The sequence below is a fragment of the Anabrus simplex genome, chromosome 3, assembly GCF_040414725.1.
Source record: "Anabrus simplex isolate iqAnaSimp1 chromosome 3, ASM4041472v1, whole genome shotgun sequence".
Lineage (NCBI taxonomy): Eukaryota > Metazoa > Arthropoda > Insecta > Orthoptera > Tettigoniidae > Anabrus > Anabrus simplex.
The window spans coordinates 230,978,253-230,999,628 of NC_090267.1; the positions used below are offsets into that span (position 1 = coordinate 230,978,253).

General features: G+C 38.0%; 1 protein-coding gene across 1 annotated transcript in view; it reads left to right on the top strand.

Annotated features, from left to right (window-relative positions):
* The window catches only part of Suv3 (Suv3 helicase), a 133,564-nt gene that overhangs the window by 74,921 nt on the left and 37,267 nt on the right, over positions 1 to 21,376 (top strand). Inside the window, exons 5-6 of the mRNA XM_067144300.2 lie at positions 601 to 770; positions 2,409 to 2,683. Of these exons, the coding sequence (XP_067000401.2) occupies positions 601 to 770; positions 2,409 to 2,683 (445 nt within the window). The remainder of the gene's footprint in view (positions 1 to 600; positions 771 to 2,408; positions 2,684 to 21,376) is intronic.

Here is a 21,376-nt window from a genome sequence, read left to right on the forward strand (position 1 = left end):
GTGGTAAGTCTAGGATAAGAAGAAAGATTAATTATCACAGGAAAGGAAAGAGACAAAAGACAAATACAGTTCGTAAAAGACTAGGTCACATGACAAACATGGAAGGAGAAAAGGAACGCAATTTTTTAATATAAGTGATGGAAAGGAAGATGAATCCTCAATGAGTTTTAGTGCTTGCCCTCCTGATGAAGCTGAAAAGTAGAAATGAGCCCATCGGGAGCTGATAAGAAATGTATGTGTAGAAACTGGGATTTATATGTGAAGAAGGCAGTAAAGCAAATCATTGAGTGTGTCGATTTTTTTTTTTTTTTTTTTTTTTCCTTTCCAAAGCTTTTATCCTACTATAGATTCCTATCCATTTTTCCAACTTTCTAATATATTGGTTTTATTTGTGTACCAAGACTAAATACTAAAGATGGCTATGTTGAAAATGAAACGACTGCAAGAGTAGCTTGATTGTCTCACCCTATTCTCACCAGTTGAATAACATACCATTTGAGCTGTAAAGAAGTGATTTCACATCATTCGTGCTGGGACATGTATGCTTGCATTTTTTACCATTTGCTCACACTGTGTACATGTAATTCTCTGTCCCAATAGATGAGGTAGCCGTAATTGATGAGATTCAGTTGATGCAAGATCAAGGACGAGGTTGGGCCTGGACTCGAGCCCTACTGGGTGTTGTGGCTGAGGAGATCCATGTGTGTGGTGAAGAAGGTGCTATCGATCTTGTGCGCTCTCTTGCAACCACCACTGGAGAAGATGTAGAGGTTAGTATACAAGATATGGACTAGAAAATGGCTCAGTAGTGAGGAAGCTTCATTCACTTTTTTTTTTTTTTTTATTTTTTTTTTTATAGATTGGACAGACAGATTTTGATCTTAACCCTCCTGCACTCAGCACGTTGATCTATTGGCACATTAATAAGAAATTAAAATGAAGGTCCACCTATTCAGCACCATTTTAAATGTTTGTCAATACAGTTCATGATGAGGTTTATATCATCCGTTCTATCGGCGCGAGAATGCTCATGGCACCGATACATCGGCTCTGTACACTTTAGGGATTTTGGTCAGTTGTGTGGCTGTTAAATGGTAACAGATGATCATGACAGCTACTTAAAGCACTGAATTTGCATTTTACTCAACAGATATATCCACGAGCCCTACGAAATATTTTTATTTTCGACAAATGAAATCTGTTGACTGTGAATGTTTTTTGTGGTTGTTCAAAGTTGTTATTGCATTGATCTGTTGTTGGTTGGCTTATGAATACAACAATTTGATCTTGCTGTCAGTTTAGTTCAGCATTTATTTCGTTTTTTGTTATATCGTGTGTGTACTTCCTGAACTATAATTATACATCTTCTCATTACTTTGTTGTTGCATGTTTTTGCGTTATCTTTTTCTCGTAATGGCTGGGCCATGTTCAAGGCCGAATGATTCCAATATCCTTGAATTGTCAGATGATTTAGAAAGTAATAGTGACCTTTTTGTCAAAAGTGATCCCCGTTATCTGGGAAGTGACAATTTTATTCCTGAAGATTTTCGCACAGTCACAGCTGCTCATCATGCATGGGTTCGTAAAGAACCTAACATCGATGACAGTTACATGAACAGTGAATAACTTTGTGTCATACTTTATGAGTGAATTGCAGCACACGTCATATTTATATCAAATTATTCACAATTAAATGTTCTTTCTTTCAGGTTTAAGAGTAAAGAAGAAAGACACAATAATGTCTGATCTTTCTGTCATTGAAAACCATTATTTATTTTTCAAGCATTGTTTTAAAATTTTCTTTTTGGCTTTACCAATAATACGTCCAAGTAATTTGTTTGGAATACTCCTAAAAAGTCTGGGATTTTGAGGCGAGGGGTGAAAGAAGGACTTGGATTTTTTTGCTGTTGGCTTTATGTCGCACCGACACAGTTATGTCTTATGACGACGATGGGACAGGAAAGGGCTAGGAATGGGAAGGAAGCGGCCATGGCCTTAATTAAGGTACAGCCCCAGCATTTGCCTGGTGTGAAAATGGGAAACCACGGAAAACCATCTTCAGGGCTGCCAACAGTGGGGGTCAAACCCACTATCTCCCAAAATACTGGATACTGGCCGCACTTAAGCGACTGCAGCTATCGAGCTCGGTGGACTGGGATTTAATCTGTTAGGAAAATATGTGTGAGTGACACTTAAAATGGGTGCTTGGATGTTTGGAAGTGACATTGATTGGCAGTTTTTAACAGGAAAGCCAAATTATTATGGCAGCGGTAGTTATAACTCATTTTGAAGTGTACATTCTTTCTCTGAAATTTTTAACAAGCTAAGTACTGTAAAGTCTGTGTTAAATGTTATTGTAGGCCAATGCTATAATGTTTGAAATCTTCCTTGTATTTTTTGTTAATTAGGTACGCAGATATCATCGTCTGACTGAACTTATTATTGAGGACTCTGCGCTTCGTTCTCTTGATGCTGTTCAACCTGGTGACTGCATTGTTTGCTTCAGCAAGAATGACATCTACTCTGTATCACGGGGTATTGAAGCTCTTGGTCACGAGGTAGCTGTAATTTATGGAGGTCTCCCACCTGGTACAAAACTTGCTCAAGCTCAGAAATTCAATGATCCCAAGAATCCATGCAAAATATTAGTTGCTACAGATGCCATTGGAATGGGGCTAAATCTGTGAGTATATTTGAGAAGAAACATCGAAGTAAACCTCTAAAGATATGCATGGATGCCTAGAGGACTGAAGGGGAGGCAGAGTTGATTGAAAGATGACTACCTTATTAGGGGGTATTCATTGAAAATGTAATCTGATCTTGGTAATATTTTGTATTTTCCTAATGGAAAATGACAAATCTTTTTTTAAATTTATTTAATCTAGTATAAAAGGGAAAATCTAACCTCTCTTCAGAGGATGTTATCTGTGTATTCCCTTTATATACATGTGAGGTACATGGCAATGTTACAAACTTTAGGGGTTGATAGTGGGGATCAGAATGAACAATTTTCATAGAGCAACCCATGTCTGAAAATAGTTCATTTAGTTGTTAGCAGCCTTTTCATATTTCATTGTGAACTTTTGATTATTAGCACACAATGCTTTGAATTAACATTATAATTCAACACCATTTACAGGAAATGTTCAGAATGTCATTCACAGCTTGCCAAATGTGTGCCATGGACTGCCACATGTGTTCAAAGATTCAAGGTGCCCAATGTGCTCCTGACTGTGTCACAAGCAATTCTTGGCACTAGTTCCTCTTCCGGTTTGACTGGTGTATTGTGAAGGAGGTTTGTAAGATGGCCCCACAAGAAAATATCTGTATTTGTTAAACTACATGAAGGGACAGCTCATTCAATCAATCAATCAATCAATCACTACTGATCTGCATTTAGGGCAGTCGCCCAGGTGGCAGATTCCATATCTGTTGTTTTCCTAGCCTTTTCTTAAATTATTGCAAAGAAATTGGAAATTTATTGAACACCTCTGTTGGTAAGTTATTCCAATCCCTAACTCCCCTTCCTATAAACAAATATTTGTCCCAATTTGTCCTCTTGAATTCCAGCTTTATCTTCATATTGTGATCTTTCGTACTTTTAAAGACGCCACTCAAACTTATTCATCTATTGATTTCATTCCACGCCATCTCTCCACACATGCCGCTTAGTCAAGCAGCTTGTCTCCTTTCTCCCAAGTCTTCCCAGCCCAAACTTTGCAACATTTTTGTAACGCAACTCTTTTGTCGGAAATCGCTCAGAACAAATCGAGTTGCTTTTCTTTGGATTTTTTTTCCAGTTCTTGAATCGACTAATCCTTGTGAAGGTCTCATACACTGGAATCTTACTTTAATTGGTATCTTACTGGAGACTTATATGCCCTCTCCTTTACATCCTTACTGCAACCCCTAAATACGCTCATAACCATGTGCAGAGATCTGTACCCTTTTTTTACAATCCCATTTATGTGATTACCCCAATGAAGATCTTTCCTTATATTAACACCTGGGTACTTACATTGATCCCCAAAAGTAACTTTCACCCCATCAGTGCAGTAATTAAGACTGAGAGGACTTTTCCTATTTGTGAAACTCACAACCTGACTTTTAACCCTGTTCCGCGCGGCTGTGAGCTTGCATCCGGGAGATAGTAGGTTCGAATCCCACTATCGGCAGCCCTGAAAATGGTTTTCCGTGGTTTCCCATTTTCACACCAGGCAAATGCTGGGGCTGTACCTTAATTAAGGCCACGGCCGCTTCCTTCCAACTCCTAGGTCTTTCCTATCCCATCGTCGCCATAAGACCTATCTGTGTCGGTGCGACGTAAAGCCCCTAGCACATAACCCTGTTTAGCATCATACTGTCCATCTCACAACATTTGCAGTTCCTCACAATCTTGTAACTTATTTATTACTCTGTACAGAATAACATCATCTGCAAAAAGCCTTATCTCTGATTCCACTTCTTTACTCATATCATTTATATATATATAAGAAAACATAACAGTCCAATAATACTGCCTTGAGGAATTCCCCTCTTAATTATAAAATTAATTATTATAGGGCCAGATAAAGATTCACCCACTCTAATTCTCTTGAGTTCTATTTTCTATGTTCCTGGAGAACAACCATTGAGATGCTCATGGACATTTTGGAAAAATTGTGCAGGTGCACAATCTTGCTGCCACTGGCTACCTGTTGTAACTGATAAAGCTTTATGGCTTGTCTTCCATTTCTTTTACCTGTTCCATAAATTAAATGCATATGAGCAAGTTCGGTATGAATTATCCATAAAAGAGTTGCTACAGAAATCAAAACTTATTATATTCATATTATAGTCCATCTTCATAGTAAGCGTCTTTTTGGACGACCGGAGGTGTAACCTGGCCTCGAGTGCGAGGAACTATGGGAGCGATCGCGCTGGTAGTGGGAGAAGAACCTAATCCTTTCCTCCAGCTGACACAGTCGTGTTCAGGCAGCGGACATAGCCCAGGGAGCTGATTGCAGTAGTGTGGAAACCTTGTCATGTGTTACTCTCCCCGCTCCAGACGCAAAATGTTCTCGGGTCAGGATGGTCATAATGCAATGGCTCATCGGTGTAGATACACCACACTAACTCAAATTTGTAAGAATTACTTAATATGATAAACTAGTGTAAATAAAGTAATACTGTACATTTTACAAATTGAGTCTTACATTTTGATTGTGTGCGTTAAACCTTGTCAATTAACTACACAGGCCTTTGAGCACGGAAATACTTTGTATATTCCGTAGTAAATGTTGATGACCTCAAGAAATCAGAGGGTAATACCTAAAAGAATTCATATCAGATGATGCTTTCAATACAGTGTCAAATATATCTCAGTGTATAGCACTCTGTAGCCTTTAATTTATTCTTGTGCCATTTATTATTACACATCGTTACAAATATGTCACCAGTTATATAAAAATGAAAGTTTTGAACCATTTTGTTGAAAAAGAAGCTTGCAACTGGTAATACTACGAATAAATGAAGTTTGTTTGAAACTGTACTGTATGCCCAGGAAAGGCGTATCGGTACGCGCTATCATCTCATCAATCGCCTAACGAAATGGAGGAAGTTGTTTCCACTGACAGCCCAAAGATATAATCTACAGTACTTAAGCTGATTTCCAGTGAAATACGTATAAAAGATTAATAAATGCGAATTTGTCAGGAAAATGCAGAGAAAAAGCCTTAGTAGAAAAACTTCAGCTGCTTACATAATAATAACATTAGCAATGTCTACCTTTCTTGTTCACCAGAAGAAATATAATAATACATAATACTCTTGAATAACCTGGTATTGTTATGATTGAGAGACAGGTTTCTTACAACAACAACAACAACAACAAAGAAAACAGCAACAAAATGCTCCGGAACAATAGACAATCAAATCTGTCACGCAAAATCAAAGCAAAAATATTATCTGACTGCTTACGTGTTCTATGATCAAGTTTGTTTGTTTCTTTAATATTCGGAGTTCAGGGATCTTACAAATTATTCAGAACAATCTTCACTCTCGTCTGAATCAATGCAAACAATATCCGGCAAAGGGCTTCCTTTTTGTCGAGCGTGTCTGCTGTCAAGTCACAAGCGATCTATAAGACAGAGCAACATTTTTCGTACATAATAATCACTTTTATTTATATTGGGAATAGGAGCGCCTCATTTATGAACAATGAAGGCATTAGAGATGCTGTGGCATAACTGTTTGAGCTTAAAAATAAATGATACATTATTACTCCAGAATTAGTTGAAATATATTCTTATTACGTACCTCTCCTTTGATGTCTGCACAAACCAACTCAATGGGATTGAGATCTGGATGATATGGAGGAAGACGGAGAACTTCATGTCCATAGCTTTTCAAAAGATTATCTATTTTGTATAATTTCTCCACGCTAGCCCTTCTCACGAGTCCCAACAATTCAGCCTTTGTCATACCTGGATCAAACTCAATTCCTTTCTTCTGCAGCCATTCCTGTACATCCTTCTTCAGATAGGTAGAATTAGGCTTTCTGTCTTCCTGAACACAATGATAGACTGCATTGTCCATTATTACTATGCTCCATGGGGTTAAATTTAGAGCAAGTCACTCATTTATCCACTTGAAAATTTATTATAATTCATGTCGTCATGATAGTCCCCGGTCTTTAAGTGAGACTTATAAATTTAAAGGGCATTGGGAACAAAACCATTCTCTCCTCCACCGTGCACTATAAGTAATCTGTTACCCTTTCCTATGGAACAAAGTACGCCCAGTTCTTCAGATACTTGCCAGCACTGAGTAACAACGTGTGAAGCATGAAGATAGGTTTCATCTATAAATATAATATTTCTGCCTTCATTTCGGAAAATCATAACTGTCGCAGGTATTTCACTCGCCATTCCACAATTTCTGGTTGCTCAACTAAAATCTTACCCTTTGATAGGCATTTCCTCCAATGTAATCTTAGGTCACGTATTATTTTATGCAGATGTGAGCAACTGCACTGCACTATGTCATCCTCTTCCAAAGCTTCAGAAAGGTTTTTCAAAGTGGGCACTTGTTTTCTCACAGCGTAAAATTCATGGATCTTTTTCCTAATAGCTGCTTTTACTAAATCATCAACTGGAACTCTCTTCTTTCTTTCACCTTGTTTTCCTATCAGAGTGCTAAACTTAAGTTCACCCCTAGCCTGAGTCGACACTCCCTCTTTCATCATCTTCTTCACCAGTGTTGTTCCCTCTCCTGTCGCTTCTGAAACTGTCTGCACAACATTCAATTTCAAGTCGTGTTCTCGCTTCATAACTTTCATATGTTCACTCACTTTATGAACAATTTAACGTGCCTGACCTCGCAGTGGTCTTCCAGATTTAGAAGAGGACTTAGAAGCCATGTTTGTCACTTCAATAATTACAACTTAGCCCGCGCGTAACATACATCTCTTGAGAGACATTTTCACTTCAGCGCTAGCCTGGCGACTGGACTTGCTGCAGGAGTGGAGGAACGATAGCTCCCACCACTGCATGCGCAACCATTTCTCACACAGGATGCTTTCAACCAAAATGATGAACTGTACCATACATACACGAATAACCCCTGTACCCTAATTTTAGGAAGGGTATTTTTAATTTTTTTAATTTTTAGCTTTTTTAAACATTTATATTGAAAATCTTGAATACTACAGTATACTTTAAGGTTAAGTCAATATTCCACCTTTACAATACCAAAAGTTTATTGTCTAATTATTTAAACAACATTATTTAAAATATGACGGGACATGGTTCGTCTAACTTGTAGACATCATCAGCCATAAAATATTCAAGAAAAAGCACAAAAAAGACAAGGACAGAATAACACATTGAAATAAATCGGGTTGCCGAATACGTCAATTAAAATAGTGAGGCTGTTCTAGATTGTTCCGAGCACAAACATTCAAAAGTTGTTGATGAACAAACTTAAAATTATACACATGAGATGATACAGTAATACTTGGTATTAAAATAATTCTTGAGAGTGCTGTTGACATGCAGTATTCAGGTCCATCGGTAAAAGCTGATAATTAGTTGCACAATGTTATTTATAGTAGAAAAAAGACAATCAACGAGCATGTGTAGGAAATCCAGAGAGATGATATAAAGATCGTCTAATTGGTGCAAAGTTGACATTTCTTATTAAAAATTAGGTGGAATATCTGATCGTATGACGTATGTAGAAATACAGTGGATGGCCCTAGAATAAGAATAAGGACTATTGTAATTATTGAAATTAGGCAAGTTTTTTTGTATCTTACGATATAAGAATGAAAGAAAGGGAAGAATGCGGCACGTCTGATTACTTGCGTTCTCGCCTTTCAAGAGTAATTGGCTTAGCATGGATGATTGTGGCTGACTGAAGGTGAACTATGGTGGTCGTGTGTGATGAGAGCTGGAGTGAGGGGAAATTAGGGGAAGGTTGGAATCAATAGGCGGGGAGCAATCACGTGGAAGCTTGTTTGAATGTTGAGCAATGCCTCAAAAATTACGTTCGTAGTTTCAGAAATCTCATTCAAATTAAGAGTGGGGTTGCATTTTTGATCTATGTTGATATAAATGTTTTCTAAAACGTTGGGTAAACTGTCCTTATTATGAAAATAAAGAATTTTTAGGTCCTGTTCTATGGAAGTGAAGAAATGATTGGACTCTGTCATATTAGTGCTCATGGCCGAGTATCTTCTATGTTTAGCGGCGTTGACATGTTCCTTATATCTGATCAAAAAGCCTCTCCCGGTTTGCCCAATATAGCTCACGGAACATTGACTGCAATTCAACTTATATACACCTGATTTATTGTATTTGTTCATAGTGTTGTTGATTTTATGATGGTTGTAAAAGAGATTAATGTTATTGTTAACTGTTTTAAAGGCAATGTTGACCTTATGCTTCTTAAAAATGTTGGCGATTTCGTAAATCTTATTATTGGTATAGGTGAAAGAGGCATAGTTGTCTGTTTTTCTTTTTGTTTCTCTAAGAAGGGTTGAACTGGGTTTGTTGACAATTTTGTTGACTATCCTGTCAATGAAATGCTTATTAAAACCGTTTTTTCTCGCTATTAAGCGAATGGAGTCGAGTTCTTTTTTACGATCTGCATCAGATAAAGGGACATGGAAGGCTCTATGGATCAAACTATAAAAGGTTGTTCTTTTTTGAGATTCCGGATGTATTGAATCTTGCCGAATGGTATTAACAGTTTGGGTGGGCTTCCTGAAAATAGTGTAAGAGAATTTATTGGAGCTGTTGTTGATAGTGATATCTAAGAAGTTTAAAGAATTATTAACTTCAACTTCGGAAGTTGTCATTAACTTACAGGGGGAATAAATAACAACATTAAAATAATGAATTACAGTGTATATACAGTGAAACCTCGTTCGTGCGTTCCTCATTAACACGTTTTCCTGCTTAGCATGTCATAAATTCAAAGTCCCGATTCTCATCGTATTAAATCTATATAAAAAATACCTCACTTATTGTGCCACAAATTTTCACTATTACCGCTTAGTATGATCACATTTTTCCTAGATCTGAAAATGTTACTGTATTTTTTCATCCCTTCTGAAAGAAACGTGATTTCCAACTTGGGTAGGAGCCGTCGCCACAGTTATGTGATTACGGGAAAAAAAGGCCTTCCTGAACTTCAAAGGATTAGTTGCACTTTCGGGGAGCAAGCCGTTAACCTCAGGAATGTTCACTTTTGCTTGCCGGTTAGCAGCAAGATTGCTGAATAGCAGAGTGAGCCTATTTGTGCTTGTATTTCGCATTCCATTCAGAGGGTAGAAATGTATTTTGTGTTGAGTGGTACAGTGAGTTAATGACAAACCTGTGTTTATATTGTAACAGTAGTAGTCCATGTAATTAACTATTAAGGTCAGCAATTTCACTCATATGTCTCTGACAAGCTTTTTAAAAAAATATTTTTACACGTTGTAAATACAGTCTAGCACTTTTGGTAGTAAGTTTTCCCACTCTGATGTCCAATTTTTTCACTCCCTTCGAAAACATACTAATGAAAATGAGAAAAGGCACCAATTTACTCTGGGTAGAAAAATGAAACAGCCCAGAGGTGACTCAAGTTTGCATGTGGGTGAAAAGTGTGTGGGATTCAATTCCTCAACCACTGGAAGAAAATGAAGTGTCAAATTTCGAATTCCCTCAAGGAAAATGATGATAATATGCTCAGGGAGGATGGAGATTGTAATGCAAATGAAGATGACAGCATCAACTCTTCTGACAGTGATGGCTAATATTTGTTGCGTGATGCATTAGCCTATATCTGCATTAGGAACATAATCGTGTGAAATTGACTAGCGTGGTGCTGGACTGGCATAAGCACGCAGAGGTCACGAATGTTGAAACTTGCACCTTCGAGTTTCGACTCGATCACTCAAGTTGGTCAAAGTTTTGTTTGATTCAAAATGGCAGCCAAAGTCATTCCTCTCAGTTGTACATGGTGAAATGTAACCTCTAATTCATTGTTTAAGATTGTGACCATAAAATAATGTTTAATAACCTACTGCTCTGAAATAAAAGGCTCCTACTAACATTTGTTTTAAAAAGAGTGTGATCTGCAATAATACTTATATATTTATTGGCACCTGTGCACATGTTGTCTGGTGTTTTCACACCTTTCAGTGTACCGGTATTTTATAATTCCCTGCAGAAAAGGTTTTCATATTTGTTCTCTCATATTTTTCACACCTTTTAATACTTTCCTCTCATCTTTAGAAATGGTAGATAGGCCTATAGTTTTCACTGTACCCGCGGATACATGACGTAAAATGCCCTCATGTTGGAAAAAGTCATATTTAATGTTTCCATATCCCTGTTGGATAGTTTTTATTCATATATTCATTAGTACGTTTTCTTGCTTGACACGGTTTTTTTCCTTGTCCCCTGCAGAAATGTCTTAACGAGGTTTCACTATATATATGTGCATATATCTTACCTCACAGCCGAACACAAATATTTACACTGGTTTGAAATACATTTGTATGGTTGATTGCTTTCTTGTGTTTTAATTTTAAAATTGTACTGTCCATCCTGTTTAATAAAGTCATTACTTTGTCATCAACTTCAAAACTACACACGTATCGCTTCACTATGTCCATTGCCTCCATCGCTTTTGACACTGTGGGAACTGGCACAGGATCTGGCTCGTCATCACTTTCATCCTGCACTGACTCTTTTTTTTCCATCTTGTATTCTTCAAGTATTCCATCTATTGTAATAGTTTTACACACTGGAAAATCGTCATCATCATTGACGTATGTTTCGAAAGTGACCTCTTTTGCCATTCGGCGTCATTCTTCACTCTCAGAAAAATCATCTACCATAACGTCATCAGCGCGAACATGACAAAATCCGGCTGCATTGAAGCAGTTCTGAATAGTGTTTTGCTCCACAGAGTCCCAGGCAGCCTTAATGAAATGCATGGCATCTAAGATGGTGATTTTTCTCATCATCGATTCCACTGTAGTTAATCTTCTCTGTACCAGCCTTATGATACTTCTGCTTCATGCACCGTTTTATGCCTTGGTCTAATGGCTGTAGCTTACTCATGCAGTTTGCTGGGAGGAAAATGATCTTTATGTTACTCAAATTAGAAACATTTGAGGGATGAGGCAATAAAGAGTACAGTTTTCCTGTTTCTTACGCCAACATCCCATGTGCGTAAGAAATTTTCAAATACTGTGGAAGTTGTCCACGCTTTTGTGTCTGAACTGTACTTGCATGGGAAAGATCGCACATTCTTGAAACATAGCGGATTGCGTGCTTTTCCAAAAACCAGTGGTACGAACTCAGTTCCACTTTCATTACAGCACTGGAGAAATGTAAACCTTTCCTTATTAAGTTTGCCACTTTGCGCCCTTAAAATCCAAGGTTTTATCTAGAAGAAGATGATAAAACAGCCCCATTTCATCTGCATTCAGAATATTGTCAGGAGTATAGGTTTTCAAAATTACAGGAAATGTTGTAGTGTTTCACTAGTTTCGCACAGTGTAGTGTCATTTTCCAGGGCAGCAGCTTCACCTCTCACACATTTATAAACTAGGTTGTATCGATTCTTGACTCTGTCAGTCCAGCCATCAGATATTTTCAAATCATCAAGTCCCATCTTTTTTGCAATAAATGTTACCTGGGCTCAAACCATAGTACTGTCTACCTACACGCTTGAAGCTTGCGCTTCCACGAACCATTTTAGAACAGCTTCTTTTAATTCTGGAAACTGACCTGGGCGATTATGTTTCCTTTGAGCACTTTTCCCTTCTTCAAACACAGTTTCAGTCAGTTTACATTTGCTAACAATTGAAGCCCCCCCCGGAAGAAGGGTCTAAGCCACATTTTTCAGCAAGTTGAGGTTTTTGCGGAATAAGGGTCTAAATCATCTCAGGTTATTGCATGCGAACTATGATAGTCATACCTTTAACAGAAATAGGTCATTTGTCTGTTAAAAAACTTCTCTGCCTGGAAGAAGAGTCTATACCACTCATTCAAGATGGCTGCCAGTGTGTTGAATGTTTCGTCCAACGAGTTAAAAAACTTGAATAAAACCAGAAAAAATAAATATGGATAACTGGAAGGATAATGGACGTAAAAGGTAACGAAATAGAGGTGAGGCTTATACAGAAAGGAAAGGCGTTATAAAAGAAGCAAAAACAAGGCCACAACAAGTGAGTGGAATAAGGGTCTATAATAAATGGGTTATGTTGAGCTAAGAAAGGTCCTTAGAATAAATTTGGTCATTGTTTAATACATAATGCATTATACAAACAATTCATTTAATTATCATAACGGTAAAATGGTTTAGGGTATAATATAATAATTTTCTGCTTCTTCGTTGTTTCGGGGCCGTGTGTATGATCCAGAGGCCTGTAACAAGATTGGGTGTATTCAGCTCACTGACTGTGAAAAGGAGGAGTGGTGTACAGAATACTATGCCATGGACCATCATGAGCAGTCTTCGTTTCTTGTGAATAAGTACCTCAAAATCTTTGAACCAAAAAGGAAGTGTAATCAGAGAACAGATGCCACTTCACGTCGGAAACATTCTTTTGAATACCACATTCCAGCAAAAGGTAGTGACAGTAGTTCACTGCAGGTATGTAAAATAACTTTTTCAGATATGTTTAGTCTGTCTGACCAGATTTCTGACTTCAAAGAAGCAAAATGTTGGCCAAAGACCCTAAATTCAAGGTTACAGAAGCAATGTGACTGAAGTTTTCTGAAGATGACCCCACCTCTGTGTTTATGCAAAGATGCCACAATTCGATTGCTCCTCGGGAAAGATATACCTTAGTTAAAGGTGTCAAGAACAGACGGAATCAACCACTGTTCCTGCCTCAAGAACTGCCACAACTCTACGGCTCAACACTGCCCATTAAGAAAGGAAAAATAATGACCTACTGGAGATGTGTGACTATGTCTTAAGAATTCAGAGGATTCTATAGTGATTTGAAGTGATTCATCTCGCAATAAGTAACACTGTATTAAACTGTAAAAATGTGGTTTAGACCGTTATTCCATGATTTCAAAATGAGAAAGTGCTTTTTTACTACATGAATACGGTTAATTTGTGATCATTCGGTTTTCAAGTGGTCTTTAAGCATTCTGATTTATTTCAAAATATATATTTTTCATTTTCTCATTATTCAGACTTTTTTCTGTTTCCTGAACATTTTAGTTTTGTGGCATAGACCCTTATTCCGGGGGGACCTTCAATTGTATTTAAAGTTGACGGAGGAATGTTTAACTTCCACCCTACATCCACACCCTTCATGTTTGGATTGTGATCCACTCTTTGAAGGATTTGTAGTTTTTCACTGTTTGTTATTTGCCTCACTTTCTTCCTGTCCATTACAAACACACAAATAATGCCCAGATAAAAATAGCCAAGAACACTGTATCACTATATGGCAAGCTATTGTCACTGAATGAATAGATGACACTACAGGGAGCACACTCGCTAAACTGAACTGAGCTCTCAACTGCTACCGTGTCAAGCTTAGGCAATCATTCAATTTTATCCAAAGTGACATGATCTGAACCGACGCTGCTCGAATGAGGTTGTTAGCGGTTACAGGAAAATTCATATTGTTGGAGTGGAAAAGCAATCAAACTAATACAGTAAAACCTCGTTAATTTGAAGTCGTTGGGACGCAAAAATCGGACTTCGAATTATGTGATTTTGAATTAACCGCCAATTAGTAATTCGGAAATGTCAACCCTGGCTGTGTCACAAAATATTCTACAACCCGTTACTGCTTGCAATTAACTTTGATTCACAGTTTAAAGCTCTCAAATGCCATGGAAAAATCTATTTCCAAAATGTATCCAACAAGGTGCATTTACAGGATTCCAATAATTTACTTGGATATCTCACTGACAAACATAACCTTTTACAATGAAAGAAAGGAAAAAAAAAAGCATGATTCAAAGACGAGGCAAAATCTATGTTGGCTCCCCCGTGCAAGTCTTTTACTCATTGGATTACTGTACTGTATGCATTTTAGATGTCCTGCACTTTCACGGAAAGTACCCGATGCCCTTAAAGCATTGTGGCTTATCAAACTTTCCTATGAAGAGGGGAGAAAGTCTCTCACTTCCATAATGCACTTGGATAAATCACTGGCAGATATAACCTCATGCAACGAAAGAAAAAACACACGATTCAAAGACGAGGACAAATTATGCTGGCTCCCCTGCGCATACATACATACATTATCATTATAGACTGTTATGCCTTTCAGCGTTCAATCTGCAAGCCTCTGTGAATTTACTAAACGTCGCCACAATCCTCGATTTTCAACTAGTGTTGTGGCCTCATTTAGTTCTATACCTCTTATCTTTAAATTGTTAGAAACCGAGTCTAACCATCGTCGTCTTGGTCTACCTCTGCTTCTCTTACCCTCCATAGCAGAGTCCATTATTCTCCTAGGTAACCTATCCTCCTCCATTCGCCTCACATGACCCCACCACCGAGGCCAGTTTATGCGTACAGCTTCATCCATCGAGTTCATTCCTAAATTAGCCTTTATCTCCTCATTCCGAGTACCATCCTGCCATTGTTCCCACCTGTTTGTACCAGCAATCATTCTTGCTACTTTCATGTCTGTTACTTCTAACTTATGAATAAGATACCCTGAGTCCACCCAGCTTTCGCTCCCGTAAAGCAAAGTTGGCCTGAAAACAGACCGATGTAAAGATAGTTTCGTCTGGGAGCTGACTTCCTTCTTACAGAATACTGTTGATCGCAACTGCGAGCTCACTGCATTAGCTTTACGACACCTTGATTCAATCTCGCTTACTATATTACCATCCTGGGAGAATACACAACCTAAATACTTGAAATTATCGACCTGTTCTAGCTTTGTATCACCAATCTGACATTCAATTCTGTTGAATTTCTTACCTACGGACATCAATTTAGTCTTCGAGAGGCTAATTTTCATACCATACTCATTGCACCTATTTTCAAGTTCCAAGATATTACACTGCAGGCTTTCGGCACAATCTGCCATTTAAACCAAGTCATCAGCATAGGCCAGACTGCTTATTACATTTCCACCTAACTGAATCCCTCCCTGCCATTTTATGCTTTTCAGCAGATGATCCATGTAAACTATGAACAGCAAAGGTGAAAGATTACAGCCTTGTCTAACCCCTGTAAGTACCCTGAACCAAGAACTCATTCTACCATCAATTCTCACTGAAGCCCAATTGTCAACATAAATACCTTTGATTGATTTTAACAATGTACCTTTTATTCCTTAGTCCCCCAGTATAGCGAACATCTTCTCTCTCGGTACCCTGTCGTATGCTTTCTCTAGATCTACGAAACATAAACACAACTGCCTATTCCTCTTGTAGCATTTTTCAATTACCTGGCGCATACTGAAAATCTGATCCTGACAGCCTCTCTGTGGTCTGAAACCACACTGGTTTTCATCCAACTTCCTCTCAACGACTGATCGCACCCTCCCTTCCAAGATGCCAGTGAATACTTTGCCTGGTACACTAATCAATGAGATACCACGATAGTTATTGCAATCCTTCCTGTTCCCTTATAGATAGGTGCAATTACTTCTATTGTCCAATCTGAAGGTACCTTACCAACACTCCATGCTATTCTTACTACTCTATGAAGCCATTTCATCCCTGCCGTCCCACTACATTTCACCATTTCAGGTCTAATTTCATCTATTCCTGCTGCTTTATGACAGTGGAGTTTATTGACTATCCTTTCCACTTCCTCTAGCATAATTTTACCAACATCATTTTCCTCCTCCTCATGAGCTTGGCTGTTCGCAATACCACAAGGATGATTTCCTTTTACATTGAGAAGATGTTCAAAATATTCCCTCCACCTCTCCAGTGATTCCCTGGGATCTATTATGAGCTCACCTGAATTACTCAAAACACTGTTCATTTCCTTTTTCCCTCCCTTCCTAAGATTCTTTATTACTGTCCAGAAAGGTTTCCCTGCTGCTTGACCTAGCCTTTCCAGGTTATTTTTTGGATAAATGTACGTTTGCATTTTTAGATGCCTTGTAGTTGCACGGAAAGTGCCTGACGCCCTTAAAACACTTCTCTCCTTTAAAACCATAAATCCGTTTGGGCTCGGCATATGAATTGATTATATGAGCCACGCTTTTTGGCCAACTGTTGGCATCGTCATTGTTTGCGGATTCTGCTTCTCCGCACTCTACCTGTTATGTGATATTGTGGCGTTGCTTAAAACGCTGAATACAAAAGAATAAATTACAATTTTATTCGAACTTGGCAAATATGACGCACACTGTAGACACACCGAATTGAGTGAAAGTACGGAAAGCTACCTGAGCACGATGTGGAAGACGCGTTCTATCATGACGCAGATAAATTTTGAATTTAAATTATCAAGCTTGATAGCTGAAGTCTCTTAAGTGCGGCCAGTATCCAGGAATTGGGAGATAGTGGGTTCGAACCCCACTGTCGGCAGCCCTGAAGATGGTTTTCCGTGGTTTCCCATTTTCACACCGGGCAAATGCCGGGGCTGTACCTCAATTAAGGCCACGGCCGCTTCCTTCCAATTCCTAGGCCTTTCGTATCTCATCGTTGCCGTAAGACATATCTGTGTCGTTGCGACGTAAAGTAAATAGCAAAAAAATAATAATAATAATAATAATAATAATAATTTAAATTACTCTGTACAATATTTTTTTAATGTAAAGGCAGTTTTGAATTGAAAGTCCGAATTTCAGTAATGGGACCGACAATATTCTTCAAATTACGAATGATCATATTTCAAATTAATTTAAATAACATGCAAAACCCTACCTCATGTTTCCGGGAATGAAAACTTCTTCAAATTAGGCGGGATTTTGAATTAACCAGTTTTGAATTATCGAGGTTCTACTGTAGTACTTAATGAGCAATCCCAATGTCTGTATGATATTAGAAGTGAAGACTACCACAACAGAATTTAACGAGACAGTGATTTAAACGGCAGTTGAATGCCAATCGCTCTAATACTGTACAATACGAAGTGATGTGAAGGTAGACCGCGGCCGTTCTCTCAACTCTTTTCCGAATGCTAGCGGAAAAAAACTGAACCTGTGTGACATCATGAAACCAGTCTGTCAATGCTCCAGGGCATGTTCCAATATTTACATCATAAAATGCATGGCACCAGCTGTCTTTAAGGGTAATTTAGCATTCTCTCTTACCCCAACACACATCACATCACTAACATGCACGCAACGCATATCAGTGGCTGCATGTCCAACTTGGCTAACAAATGCACAAGGACTGGCCAAAATATTGAATGAAGAAGATCAAAATTTGAATGTAGTAAGCAGGGGCATGAAAACATGCTAAAGCAATATTTTACATAAAATTTAATGCTTTGAAATGGAAACTTCCATAATTCAACATGATTAACAGGAGAACATGTTACTGAGGAGTGTATTACCGGGATTTCACTGTATGTCATTTTCTTTATGAAGCAGAACCGAGCGAGTTGGCTGTGCAGTTAGGGGCATGCAGCTGTGAGCTTGCATTCGGGAGATAGTGAGTTCGAACCCCACTGGCGACAGCCTTGAAGATGGTTTTCCTTGGTTTCCCATTTTCACACTAGACGAATGCTGGGGCTGTACCTTAATTAAGGCCACGATCACTTCCTTCCAACTCCTAGTCCTTTCCTATCCCATCGTCACCATAAGACCTATCTGTGTTCGTACAACATAAAGCCACTTGTAAAAAAAAAATCTTAATGCAACTTTAACGTGTTGGTTGTCACAAACATCCGGTAGTTGAAGAATCAAAAATCAGTCCTCCGGGTATGATAACCATGTCAGTTTTACCATTATTGAAAACATTCTTCGTGTTGTCTGTAGTATGCCCATGGTAGTTGTCAAGCATATTCTTTGCGATGGGTTGCTCTCCTGGGTGATGTTGCCAGATTTATCACCCAGTTCACTGTGAGGTCATAGGCCATCCACTGTTTAGGATAGGCTTCCACTATTAACTCCATTTACATTTTCTCAAATGGTGTTCCATTTAAAGATGATCTATTGGGGGCAGTAGCTTTCTCCTGTCTTTAGTTACACAAAGCATAATGGTAAAACTCAGTAACTCGCTGCCACCTTTCTTGTTTGTTGTATCATCAAGCAGTATTTCAGAATGTACTGACATATGGTCTGCATACCAGTTTGCAAGAGAAAATATTAATTTCTCTGGTGCAACCAATTCACAATCTTTTCTTCATAACAGGATGGGGGACATCATGCAATACTGGTTTTTGTTTGAAAACTGAAATTATTAGTTCGAAAACACACGTGAGCCTTCCATGCCTAGCCTTACAACCCATAATTTTCAACTCTCGTCCTGTTGCTTTCATCCGGCATATTGCTTATGATCACACATCCAAGCTGTCTCTCTTCAGTCACATATTTGCATATTCTGTTTTCGATTTTTGGAAAATGCTTTTTTGTCTGCAAATTATATATTGGTTACTCTTTGTTTAAGACGAGCTTTATTTTTTCTGCGACCACGTATGCAACTCTCGTCCACATCGTACTTTATCATCACAGCATGATTACAACTTGCTTTTTGAAAGTTAGAAACTTCAGATTTCCAAACACTAGCGCTATCTTTCAAGCCATGTGCAATCCACATCACCGTCACTTACCCCCACTACCTCATCCCTCTGCCCCACCATAGCCCTACTTCTCAGCTTTAGCTCCTTTTTTTTCCCCTTCCCCTCCCCTCACTCTCCCTTCCCTTCCACTACTCGGCCTCCATTATTGCTCTCTTCATTAGCCCAGCTCCTCTCCTTTCAACATCTATGCCATCACGCTACTCAAGGTGAGTTCGCCTCCTTTTCTCTTATATTTCTTTTGGTTATGTACATTTATATCACACCTAATTTGGCTTTCAATCTTTTCATCAGGTCTCCGTGTTTCCATACTGAACTGGGAATCGTGACATTAATTCAAATTATGATCTTCACACGACCACATTGTTGGCTTCGAAACCACATGAATTAAGCCTGTTAATTACCGCAACTTAAGAGAACAAGATTATTCTTCCCACTGATAACATATGTTGCCTTATGATTTATGCACCTCAAGCTGGACTATTCTCTTGTTTATCAAGTCTCTACAACTGGGATACCTTCTCAAAAATGTTATGTTTTACAGTCAGACACACCACATCATTTCAACTGGTTATAATCTAACAGTGATTTTATAAGTGCTGTCATATGTTTTAGATGGTTATACGCATCATACCCTCATCATTTTAATGTTACATTTAAAATTTGCCTTAGTAGGTGCATTTAAATGTTGTATATAGATACACCTTATGTTCTACAAACCTCAAGCTGGACTACTTTCTCGTGTATCATACCCTAACTATTGTTACCTTCTCCGTTTTGCTTTCATTGTTTTAACTTTTGACACTTTAGCTTTCAACATTAATCCTTGTATTTGCTGTCATGTGTTTTATATTTCAACTAGTCATAGTTTAACATTTGTCTTGTAGATGCTATCATGTGTTATATATTGCTATTCGATAAGTTGCATTTTGCTCAATTGATTTTGTTGGCTGATGATGACGCGCAATGAGCGTCGAAACTAGTACCAACCTTCTCTAAACGTTACGTGATATATATTCACATCAATAAACATTCATGGTATTGAAAAGGTGGACCTTTAACATTTTCATTTTACTGTACAACTTGCTTTGCCTCTTCGATAATGTAGAGCTTTTCTTTATCCAATAATGACCTAACCAGCCATCCTAAACACGTGCTACTACTTAAACAGATGCCATGCAAATGATCTGATATGTATGCAACACATTCCTTGCTTGTGGTGGGAAAAATACCAACTTCCAGATTTCTGTATATGAGGAGCACTGTTCCAACCTTGACGCAAGTAATACCACACGCCCAAATTTTTGCCGCCAAATTTTGAAAAAGTATGCAAGACGTATTTGTTGATATACAGTATGTTTACAAACCATGGCAAAGTTGATACCCAGATCAAAGAAAATAAAGAATGTATATTGATTTATTTTTCCAAATCCCCTCCACTTTCTCCCTTTTTCTCTGTTTAAAATAAGAGATGTGGTTTAGAAGTGTGGTACAGGAACCAATAATATAAAAGCTCCTAAATGCCTCTAACGCTTATGTCTTGCTAACGTTCTTGATCCATGACTTCTCCATGATTGACATGCAGTGCTGATCCTTAAAATTATACAGTGCCTTATAAACTGCAGCTGATAAATACCTATTTGATTTTAGACTTATAACATTGTGTTATAGGGCTTCATAAACTGCATGTGATTGATTATACAGTAGAAGTCCGTTATAGCGAGAATTCAGAACAGCGAAAAATTTACTTGCTATAGCGGATTGTCGTTATATCCGATTTTTTTAAAGTCGGCAAAACCCCCATACACATTAAAATCCGTACGAAACGACAGTCAGCTTGCACAAAACTTGCATTTTCGTGGATAATATCCACTCTATGGTTTACTTGTTTGTTATTTTTTGAAATCTGTAATTACGTGAAAGTGTATGTTTAATTTCATTCTGAAAAATTATAGTACCATATTTCTCCGAATCCAAAATCCTTCAAAATATTTATATCAGTCTTAAAAAAGTGCTTAATTTATTTTCCACCTAGTCGATACAATGATTGCTTAAGGCAATTTTTAATGGTCATTGTATCGACTAGGTGGAAAATAAATTAAATACTTAATTGTGAATCTATTGAAGTGCGATACGGACCATGAAGCTGATTTTATGTAATTAAAAAAGTGCTTCGTAAAATCATATGAATGCCTTACTTATA